The sequence below is a fragment of the Strigops habroptila genome, chromosome 6 (genome assembly GCF_004027225.2).
Source record: "Strigops habroptila isolate Jane chromosome 6, bStrHab1.2.pri, whole genome shotgun sequence".
NCBI lineage: Eukaryota > Metazoa > Chordata > Aves > Psittaciformes > Psittacidae > Strigops > Strigops habroptila.
The window spans coordinates 67,739,569-67,751,587 of NC_044282.2; the positions used below are offsets into that span (position 1 = coordinate 67,739,569).

Consider the following 12,019-nt stretch of genomic DNA (forward strand, 5'->3'; position numbering starts at 1 on the left):
ACACTCCTATCTAGATCCCTATACATGTATTTTCTAATATATAACGGGGAGATACGTATTTATAGGGGTGTGCCTGAATATATATGTGTATATATGTACATATATGTGTATATATATGCATATCTAGGCATATACACACCGCCTCATAAATAAATGAATGAATAAATAAATAGGTAAATAAATATCTCTACACCGCGGGGGACGGCCCTGTGGAGAAGCCCCCTCCCACCCCCAGTAATGTCGGTACCAGCGTACTCCTGCTCCCGAAGGCCCCCCGCTCCCGGCCTTCCTCCTCTTCTTCCTCCTCTTCTTCCTCCTCCTCCTCCTTCCCCGCCCCGCGGCCGAGGGCGGGTGTCACGGCCAGGAGGAGCAACGCCTTGCGACCTTGTTTGTCCCTGCGCTGCCCCCATAGCCGCCCGCCGGGGCAGGCCGCTGCGGGGGGCGGGCGGCGGTTGCCGTAGCGACATGGCCTAGGCCCGAGGGGCGGCCTGCGCTCGGCCCCGGCGGGCGGGGCGCGGGTCGGCGGCGAGGGCCAGGCCGGGCCGGGCGGGGCGGGGCGAGGCCGGACCGGCGGCAGCAGCGGCGGCGGCTGGAGCAGGTGCGGGCCCGCGCGGCCCGGCGGGGATGAGCCATGGCTTCGGTGAAGGTGGCCGTGCGAGTGCGGCCCATGAACCGCAGGTGAGTGCGGCCCGCGCCCGGCGCAGCCCCTCAGCCGCAGGGCGGGCGGGCGGCTCCGTGTCCCACCTGCGCGGGCGGTGACAGCCCTTGCGGCGGGGCAGGCTCATGGGGAGCTCCGCCTGGAGCTGAGGAGCTTCTCGGCGCTCGGGTGAGCGGCTCGGTGCGGGGGAGCGCTGCCGGGATCGCCGCTGCCCCCCGCAGGCTGGGGAGTAGCTCCCGCCTTGTGCTGGGAGGTGCGGGGCCTCGCCTGGGACGGTCGGTGTGCCGTGCTCTGAGGCATGGGTTTGCCTCATCCGTATATAACTATGAAAAGCTGGTTTTGGTGAAGATGTGAAGCTGCTGAGGGGCAAGGGCCTGGCACGGGTGCACAGCCGGGCTTCTGAGTATGAAAACAAGCTGCTTCATCTAGAAACTGCAACCCCTTCTGCCTGCTTGGAGCAGAGAGATTGTTATCGAGTTCATTTGCAACACCAGCGTTCGTGGAGGAGACATTATGGTAAAGGTTATTAGTAGAAAACCTCGAAGTATAAAAGAGGCAGCCTGCCTCATTTACTGTAGTGACAGGAGTTCATCACCCACTTCCTAAGCTGGGTCCGGGAATTAAGCACTGTTTGCTTTGGTGAAAGAAGTGCATAATATGCACGATAGAGTTAATTTTTAATGATATCATTTAAGAACCATATGTTAGAAAATGATCAGATTCTCCTGGCAGTGGTCTTACTTTTTCCCATGTTCTGGAATGACATAGCCAGTTAAAAAGAAAAGTGTTTTAAAAGCATTGACAGCCAGTCAGGCTCCCACCGCTCCTTTCACTTGATCTGATTTGGGTATATTAGTAATAATAATAATAATTTGCCAGGTTCTGAAATCAGTCAATCAATATCTTGTTGTTTTCAGTGTGTGTGGGGAAACAAGCCTTATGAAAATAAAGTTGATGAAGGTAGGAAGGGGAAAATCTTGCAGGTTGGTTTCAGGTAGTTCAGGCAGCTTGATGGAGCCGAGTGGTTAGAGGTCAGGGTTGGTGAATAATCTCATTACACCCTCCTGCTTCCTCATGCTCCCGCCCCTGAGTTTAACCACGTAGTTCTAATACATTTTTAAACTTATTCTGTATATACACTTGATTTTCCCTTCAAGTATCTCTGACAACAGGTAGCATAGGTCTTTAAAGTATTGATAAGACTGGGTATTTGTAGTGCTTTGGTAGTATGGAGAAGTTTCGTTTGTGGATTAGAACTGTGATCTGCTGAGACAGAAGAGAGAGGGAAATGGGAAGCAGATGGCAGAAGAGAAAAGGGGTGGTGATTGTGATAGGCAGTGGAAACACCAACTGATGAAGTGTGAGTTAAAGTGTGCAAATGTCATGGTAAAAAATATCACAGACAATGACTCTGGACCTGGAGCCTGTATTGCACATGGGAGGGTAACTTGGATGGAGCTGGATCAGAGCATACCTAGAAAATGATGGAAATTGTGAAGTGATGGAAAAGAGGGAGCCAAAGAGCAGGGTAGACGAAGGCCTGGCGTGGTCACAGTGATAAGAAAATGGTCTTTAACAGTGAGTAGCTGTGCACAGACTTACTCTGAAAACTGGTAATCATCTGATTGTGGAAATGAGCAAATTGTGTAAAGCCTTCCAGTTGAAGTTACTAAAACCTTTCAGTTTATGGGATGGTGCTTGATGTTTATAAAACATTATCAGGAAGCTGGATTCAGTGTTATAGGAAGTTGCTTCTAAGTCTTGGTCTTTTTCAGAGGCATGGTTGCTGTTTGGTGTGGTATTGGTACTGCAGCCTGGGAGCAGTGCTGGGGTCAGTGGTGCTCCTCACCTTCAGTCAGTGCTGGACTCTTGTGCTGTGTAGTGTAAAACAGATCCTAAGCTTTAGAGGATCCAAGAGCTTTTCCTATTGCAATAGTGAAGGTTTGGTGAACCAAAGGCCAGGAGCAATAATAATATTTTGCCTATATCAATTTTCCTTGTACATGGTACAGTGTGAGGTGTCCCTGCCCCTGGCAGGGGGGGTGGAACTAGATGATCTTATGGTCCTTTCCAACCCAAACCATCCTATGATTCTGTATCTGTCTTCTCTCAGCCATGCTCCCTTCCTCTTCATGGCTCGCTGCAGTGTTTTACAGAGGAAGGGTCTTCCTTTCCAAGGAATTTTCCAATTTGGGTGTTTGTTCTGCTGCAGTTGTTTTCAAAATCCTTAACATGGTCCTGTGTAGAATTAAACTTAATTTCATGTCTCTCTCTCTCTAAATTAGCTTTGGTTTGTTCGAAGCTTAATCATATAATGCAGCTTATTTCATGAGTCATTTTTAATTAGAGAAGACAGAGTTAATGAATGGTTATTGGTAAGACTCCTGCATTATGGAGCAGTTGCATCGTGTGGTGTCATAGCCTTGCTAATTGTGTAATAAGTCATGAACATGGATCTTGGAATGAATCATGTGATAGGGAGGGGGTTGTTGCTTAAGGATTACTTGCTGTTCCATTGCTTAGGTGACAAACTTCAGTCTTTTTTCTTTCCTGCTGTGATTTATTTTCAGTAGTCTTGTTCTCTGACTTAACCTGGAAGGAATTTGTTCATTTTGGTGCTGTTGTCAAAGCCCTTGACCATTCTTCTTGAAGTAGTTAACATCCCAAATTGTGTTACACAGAGGTTACACTAAAGGTGTTTGACTGTCTCTGGATAACATAATAAAAATGATGTCTAATGGCTTTACAGTTAGGCTTTGAAACCAGTTGAGAGCATGAGCTTAGAAAATTCAGTTACTTAGTGAGTCTCCGTCTATCCATTGGTTTCCCTCATTCAATGCTGAATTACAATTACAGCCTTTCAGTCTGTGCTTATGTTTTAATGTTCCTATAAAGTGGCTAAAAACCTGCCAACTGACAGAAGACTGGGCTTTCTTCGTTGAGTAGAAATCTGCAGAGAGGTGAGGTTGGGTGGTTGATGTATTTTGCTCGGGCAAGCTAGTGGTTTTGGTCACCATTATTTCTAAGGTTCATTTTCCAAAGCAGTCACTAGAAGCATTCATTTATTGTCTTATCATTTGGAGGACTTGGCTGGAGAATCCCATATCTGGTCCCACAAAATGGAGTTTCTCATCAAGATCCTGTCATTCCTCAGGATGGCCATTTCCTGGGCAAAATTATGGGATTGTAGAGAAGTGTAATCAGCTTTGAGGCACTTTTCTGTTCACTTACTCAATAGATGACTTCAGGTTACTGGTTACTAGTCACTGTCTTCTGTAGAGTGTGAGGTATTTGGGATCCTGTTAAGCCTAACCTAATTCTGGCTCTCTTGTTTTTGCACTGCATCTGCACAGTTCAAATAAACTGTTTTATGTTCATCAGTTCAGAGTCTTTTAAGAAAAATGAGGAAGTAATCTTTTCTTCCATTTTATGTCATGTTTTCTCTGCATGAAAACTAGAATTCAATTAGTGTTCAGGAAAAGCATTTTTATACTTGTTTTGTCAGTGAAATAAAACCATCTAATGTATGCTAAATCAGAAAAAATCTTTTGATATTGAACAAAGGAAATATCAACTTGATTCTTTCAGATACTATCACTAATTCTTGTGCCCCTCTATTTCTTACACCTGACTGCTCTGTTCTATTTGGCTTTTAATTCATGAAGTAATAAAGGAAAACAAGCTTTTTCTGATTTTAAACCTTTTAGATTTGTTTCTTGCATTTGCATAAGGTAATTGTTGTATTTAACCATTTGAACAAATGCTATGCTGTCCTCACCTGCAGAAGATGCAGCTGACATCAGAATGTGGGTTTGCAGTGCAGCAAGTTCTCCTTCCCTGTGCTTATCCAGTGCTCTCTCTGGTTTTAAATGTTTATTTAAATGAGCTGTGTAGACTTTCCCACAGCTCTGTTCTTACTTCTAATAAAATGAAACAAATTACAATTTGGTTTAATTTTGAAGTGATCAATTTTTAACCCTGCGTGCACACACTCCTTAGATTTGCTCTCCAAACAGAAGTGACTGATGGGGCTGGCAGAAACGTGTCAGTAGTTGTAGTGCTCTATGTGGTTACACAGTTATTCACAGTTACCACATAAAGATTATCAGCTTTTATGTTTGATAGTGGGGAGATAGAGGAAAATATGTTTTATTGCTTAGACAAGGCTTTTGTGTGACTCTGGGATTTGTTTGGATTAAAAGCCATGCCAATACTTTAATCCACAAGTAAGTTCTGCATGATTATTCATTAGATGTAAGGCTGGCCCTCTTGGTTTTACATTAATACACCTCTCAGTTATGCTTGTAAGTCTGAGTAACTCCTCTTCGTGCAGAGGTGGCGTCAGAGTACCTTAGGGAAATTTAGGACCAACGTTATATGATCTTCAAAAATAACTGCTTGCACAATCCAAGCCTCAGTATCAATAGCAGAGTTTTCAACAGCTCAAATTAATACAGCGATGCAAAGGACAGAGATATAAAATAAGCTGTTTCATTTTACAAGGAACATATGACTAGAGTGTTTTTGTAGCAGCAGAAAGAGATAAACAAGTAAACAGTGAAGAGCTAGCTGGAATCTTCATTTCTATTCAGGATGTTTACAAGTGATTTAGGTAGGAGCTTACTGGGAGTATGAAAGTTATAATTAACTATCCATGCTTTTTAGAATTGACAAGAGAAGCAAAAGACATATGCAGAGAATATATTACAGAATTTCTGATGCAGGGAAGAGGGGGATGAATTGGTGTCTCATGATGAATTGCTGTGTCTAAAATATAGATTACTGTGTATATTTTTCATTTTCATGAATTTATAGTGTTTTGAAAAAATGTGTATAACATCAGGGTAACACACGTAGAGCGAGAAAAGATGGAGTGATTACAAGCAAGGACACCTGTAGTTAAATCTCGTATTTGTCTCTGAAGTGCATGATGAAATTTTCGCGGCATCTGTTTCTGAGCACTGATTGTTGGTTGTTGCTTTTAAGCGGCATCCACAGTGATAGCAGAAAGATAACTTGGAGCTTAAATATGGCCAAGTGTTGCAATACTGTCACTTTCTCAACTACAGTACCAATGAGGATAAGCCATTTATCAGCAAGCTGAGTTTGCTGTTTCTTATGTTAACTCTTTGAACTTTCCATTTTCATGATGCTGCTTGTTATTTGCTTTATAATCATCTACAATTTCCTTATGAAAAGAAGTTGAAAGACCTGTAAGGATAGGTGAGGCTCTGGTGTGCCAGGGGTGAGCGTACCTCTCTCTTGCCTCTGTCTTTATCTGTGGGTGAGTTGAATCCAATAAAAATCTGCTTTGATGCTGGGTTGGGAAGATAAGCTAACTGTTCTGAATGTGACTTTTTCACCTTGCCATATTTTGTGTCCAAAACCTTGAACCCATTTAATGACCTCCAGCAGATTATTCCCTTTGGAAAAGTGTTCAGAGCAGATACACTTCTCTACCTGGAAGCGAGCTATACATCTGTGTATATATAAGAACCTTTATCAGTGTGCTAATTCTGTTGTTAGCATTGGATCAGAGCATAAAGGTGTAGACTCTGATTCAAGTTCTTGGATTGTGTAAAGTTGATAGTAAGAGAACTGGAGGTCTGACATTAGAGGTGTTTTTAGTTATGTAGGGTGCACTAAGAAATGATTTTATTTTCTCTCTCTCACACCTCTTCAAAAGGAGCAAACAGTAGAAAGAGTTTTTATTCTACAATATGGTCATGCACACCTTCTCAGGACAGGCCCTTTAGTATAGGGAGGACCAGAGGGATGAGCATCAGGATGACAATGCACACATTACCTCTCCTTAATATCACTGCCTTTTACCTGACCTGAGTGAAGATGTGCTTAACAGATGGATTATAGTTGGCAGTGGCTTGGTGATACCCAGTAGGTATGGCCAGGTTCTCAGGTGGGCTGATTCACTCATTTGGCCTTGGCAGCTCAGCACAGTGAGGCTGCCAGACACGAGAGAGCACAAAAATCTGGTGCTTGTTCAGTTGTGAGAAAGAAGTGTAGAATCTGATCTGTGTTTCCCTATAGGTAAAATGAAACAATTGTTGTATGACTATGTGTTTAAGGTGTAGGACTTTGAGGGAGAAGACAGGAGAGGCAGGTGGGCTGCACAGGTGTGCCTGTTCTGAAGGGGCTGTTCTTGACCAGGGCTCTGCTTGTTAAACGTGGTAAGAATGTGTGTTCTGTGAGCATGGATACCAACAATAAATTGTGACATAAATGTTTGTAATTATGTAAAAATACCCTCAAAGATTATAAGAACTCTCAATGATGGTAGTTTATGGCTGATGTTGTAGTTCTGAAATAAGGATGCAATTGAGCTAGCAGTGTTTGCTGGGAAACATAGGTACCATGTATTGTGAGGCCCCTCTAAATGGTATCTACATGGATCATATATTCAAGAAAGGGATGTAGGAAGCTGTGTTATAAGGCTGCAAGTAGACCATTTAAAAATTGAGAAAAGGCTGGAGAACCTGCTGCTGAAGCAAATGAAGTAGAAGTGACAGCTTGCTTACAGCAGTGTTGACTCAAACTTGTAAGGAATAGGAAAGGAAGAAAAAATGGAGAAGAGCCTAGTGGGCTTACATAAAAGTCTTGGTTGTCAGTGGCAAGAATAAGTAAGAGGGGATTTAAATCTTATAATCAATATAGTAGCATGGGAGATGGTTGGGTTTTAAGGTTTTTTTGGCATAAGGGCAGTGAGTAGTAGATAAACAGTCCAGGCCTGCTTATGTAGGAATGGAAGCAGCAGCAGCCATGAGGTGGGGGTGAAAAAACGCCAGAGTTATTTTACTCAGTAGTTTAAGAACATTGCAAATGTAAAGCAGAACAGTAAGAGTTTAAGTTGCAGATGGTCTAGCCATGTGTTTCCTAAGGGGTCTTAAAATGCAGTATTGGACAGCTGCGTTAAGGAGTGGGGTCTAACGAGAGTATGGCCTTTGCTAAAATGAGAAGTTAAAGCCAAACAGAGAAGCCAGCATCAAGGATGATGGTTGGCTGGCAATTTGGATGCCACAGGTCAGGATGTTCTAGAAAAACTTGTTGGACTCTCCTTAGGCTTTTCCACAATAGCAAATGTGAGCAGCGCTGAAGCAAGCTGAAACTTAGGGGTACAAGCAGTAGAGAATTCCAGCACTCTCTGGTGGCTTGTTTCTCCAGAGTTTTTCACCTGTGCTAAAGTATGTGGTCTTTGAATATCAGTGGCTTGTTTTCCTCTTCTTGCTATGCCCTTTTCCTCTGTGGTTAATCTTTGCAGTTCTGCTTAGAAGTGATGAATTTGAACTTAAAAGTGTGCTACAATCACAGCGTGGTTCTTGTTCACAAATATATTGTTGAGCCAAACAGTGAAGCTGTGGTTTGTGTTTCCCCCATCAAGCCTTTGGGTCAATATCTTGTCAAGTCTTGTTTCTGGAACCTCATTATCTGAATTACGTTGGAAAAGATCAACAAAAATAATGGGAATCATTGATTCAAAAAATACCAAGCTACACGTGTACTCTATCCGTTATGACTACCGGAATAGATTAAGAGATGCAAATGTTGAAGTATTTGTAGGGCTTAAATGTTGAAAAGAGGAATTAAATAGTTATTGCTCCTTCGTAATATCTTGGAAGTAATGGAATGAAGCTAATAATGAATCAGCTTAAACAGTATCTAAGGACTTACTGCTAATGAGATAGTGAAGGTTGTGGAAAAGTCTTCCCCAGGGAAATGAAAACCCAGGCAGTTGGGAAGAGCTAATGCGCTTGAAGAAGAAATTCATTACAGGAAACAATCTGGCTTGAGTGGGAAGGTGAGGCCAGGCCTGGGTGAGTTTTAAGTAGCTCCTGCACTTGCAGTTCTACCTCTGACTTCCTCTGTTGTGGTTTTTGCACAGCTTTATACACAGGAGAGAGAATAAACAGGGTATGAAGCAGGATCTTGCCATTTTCATGTACTAAACAGGGTGTGTCAGGGAGGGAGAGTCCCAACAGCTTTATCCTTGTCTTGATGAGCAGCAAAACTGGAGCAGACTTGACTGCTGCAGAAGGAGCTCTAAGGAGTTTCAGCAAAATCCTGGGTTAACTGAAGAGTTAATGAGTGGGACTAACAGTTAATCTTCCAAAACCCATCAGAGATCGGGAAGCCCACATATAGCCTCTGTTTACATGTGCTTATTTTTCTGTCTTTTTTAGTGCTTTCATGCAAATGCTTCAAAAGTTTTTCAGGCCTGTGGGATCTGTCACAATCACTACCTTGTTTTGTCTGTCCCCTTCCCTAGCATTGAAGAACAAAGATCTTCCAGTGCCAGTGGGGCCAGAGCGCAGTGGCTGTGTGGGTATGTGTGGGGCAATGTAATTAAACTGGCCTCATTTACAGTTTCTAATCCCCCAAACTTTACAGCCTTAAGCATTTGGACTTGAAAACCTAGTTTTTGAATAGCGTTTCCTAGTTCTTTTATTTCAGTATTATCAAACACATTGCCAGTTTACCTAGGCATGTTATATCACAAAAATGATGAACAATGAAATACTTTCAAACTCTGCTTTTTGTTGAGAGCTCCCAGAGACCAGCAGAGAAAAAAAGTAATGAGTCTCTACTGTATAGTAGCTTTCCTGATGAAATGAAGTGAGAGAAAGGTGAGCCTCTTGGTTTCTCAGGCTTTGTTTATTTGAAATTAAGACCAGTTTTGAAATAAATGGGATTAGCACTCAGCTGTTGTAACCTAACTGAGCTCTTGGACTTGAAGACTCTTAGAAGTCTGAGTATCTGAAAGCAGATATTGTTGGTAAGAACAGCTGAGTGAATTGAAGAGCAAAGTCCTCTGTTTTGCAGTAGCTATGAATACAAAGCCAGGGTTATTTATTGAAAGAGGGTTTTTCAGAGTTATCTAACAGAAAAAGGGCATGCATGGCACTCAGCATCTTAATTGCTGATGGGCAGAAGCTCCTATTGTTAAAAATGCAGACGCTTCAAATATTGCCTTTATGAAGAGTCTTCTCCAAAGAGTTTATATTGTAAATAAAAAGCGATAGAGAGAGAAAGAAACTTGGAGTACACCCACCGCTTTTCTGTATACTTATACATTTGAAAGATATTTGTACTTAGATAACTGAGGTAATTTGTCGTTCAGTCCAGATGGCTTCTCTGTGTTTCAATAGAGGAAAAGAATGACAGAAAACAGCCTTACGGGTTACTTGAGGGGCTAACAGATCTGTGAGCTCAGGCACATTTTTTTTTCCCCTGCATTTCTAATTTGAGGACCTTGTGCCCCAAAAGACAAGGGAACTGCAGGTAAACAGTGTGATTTCTTTGAATTGTGCTTTGCTGTACACAGGATGTTAAGTCAATACTGTCTTTATGACTTGAGATAGCAGGAGTAAAAGAACAGATCAGAAGAAACAAGATATTAAAATCAAAGTATCACGTGGACTAACATCCGGGAGTCCTAGAGAAACTTCATAGTGTCATAATAGTTACAACAACATTCCAGGATGTCGTTCAAATCAACTCGGTCATATGTGAGGCTATATTTTTTGTTGCTTCTGCCAAAGATGGGCATTTGCTACATTGTCTTGAAAGCTGACATCAGAAATGTGTAAGAGGGCGTTCACATATAGGTATCTTAAAACTTTGCTATGCATGACTAGCTCCTGCTGGTAAGACCATTTACTGAGTCTGGTCTGGTTCTCCATCTGTGCAGGTGAAGCAGAAAAGTTGCTGTTGAGGTGGTCTGCTTGTTGACGATTAAATATTTTTCAGGTTATTGTATGATGGTTGACTATGGCATGAGTGGATACAGTAGCTTTTTAAAGTTAGCTGTTGCTGATGAGTCAAAAATTGGCTTAGGTGGCTGCCCACCAAACCTGATCTGAGCTTTTGGGAGGTGAAGTCTACCTAGAATATTATTAAAGATGCAAATTTAAAAACCAGGTCAGGTACATGATTTAATGTAGTGTCCAGTTTGTATATGTTACTACGAGTGTGCATAGTTTCCCCCACAAAAGCGAGATATCATTTGAGAGAGGATAGCACAAGGACACCTGTGTTTATTTTCCAGGAGAGCCTTACTGCTGTAGATTAAACTCCTGCCTTTCAGTATTGTTGGTAAAATTTATTCTGATGGCTAAAGGCATTTAATCTAGGTTGTCCTTCATACAACAACTGGTATGTGTGTGCTAGTATATAAACTTAGGGAATATTTCTGTTTCATGAGATGTACAAGATTTTCTCTGTTTATGCATTCTCTGTCACTGGATTTATTATTCTGGTTTCAGCTACACTGTGAAGAAGGCTCTGGGAGTAGCAGAATCTCCCATTTAACTGTTTGCAAATTTTGCTGATATGACAAAAGGCAATGTTGGTATCGTTATAAATCTGCATTAGCAAATTATCAAGATTATGTTTATCACAGAAAATCTTATTCCCACACAAAATGTGCTTTACAACGCAACTCTCTCAAAGTCCCAATTATGTGCATGGTTTCTTTCTCTTGCTGAGGCACAATTGCAATCATATCTATAGAAAGCTGTTTCTTTTATCTTCAGTCCCCAGGAATCTTTTTTTCTGCTGTTTTCTTGTCTGTCGTCTTGAGGTGAAACTTGCGAGATGGCACAGCCCGTCTGTCAGCCAGTCCAGTCTCATCTGGCAGCTTTGAATCTGTTGGCCGATGTCAGCCGGGTTTGACAGCTTGTAGAGGTCTCGAAGATAATGAAGATGTGTTGTTCAGAGAAATGGGTGGCTGTAAAAGAGTCTGCAGAGCTCTCTTGAGAGAGGGGGAGGCTGCAGCCCTCACCAGCTATCAGAGGATCCACCTCGGAACCTTCCCTCAAACTGTGTCTGAAGGACATCTGATTGCAGTTGTGCTGCTTGATTTACAGTGTGTTGTTGTTAACTTTTAGACTAATTAGTGTAAACATGGCTTCAGTCATTTATTTATGGGCTTGTAGCTGTACCAGTCAACAGCATGGGGTCACTCTGAGCTCAGGATATGCTGGGCTATCGCCCTGCTGTGGTGACAACTGTGATTTTTATACAGTGTGATCATGTAGTACCAGTGACTCAAACCACAGTGGATTCTCAGAGTCTTGTGATAAAATCAGATTGCTTGACTTGTTCTGGTTTTAGGTCTCAGCCAATGTTATATTAAAACTACTTGTTATTGGTGTTTATGGAAAAAATTACTTTAACCCAAAGGGCAATGAATATGTTTTACATACAGACCATCAGATTTGTGTTTCTAACTGCACCTAGATAGTACATTTAAAAACAATGTACTTTCTACAAAATCAATTGATAAGCATTGAAGAAGTTAAAAAACAAACCCCAAAACACAAAGCCAGACAAAAACTTTTGGATAGG

The 12,019-nt window shown here is 42.1% G+C and overlaps 1 protein-coding gene across 6 annotated transcripts in view; it reads left to right on the forward strand.

Annotated features, from left to right (window-relative positions):
• Positions 1 to 263: 263 nt before the first annotated feature.
• The window catches only part of KIF16B (kinesin family member 16B), a 143,375-nt gene continuing 131,619 nt past the window's right edge, over positions 264 to 12,019 (forward strand). For 4 of the 6 annotated variants that reach the window (XR_003991893.1, XM_030489904.1, XM_030489905.1 and 1 more), the window contains exon 1: positions 266 to 678. Coding sequence is in view for 4 of the 6 variants with exons in the window: in XM_030489904.1 (XP_030345764.1) it covers positions 632 to 678 (47 nt within the window). In the remaining 2 variants the exon portion in view is untranslated. Of the gene's footprint in view, positions 679 to 12,019 lie in introns of all 6 variants that reach the window. The other 2 variants (XR_003991894.1, XM_030489907.1) reach the window with 2 other exon arrangements.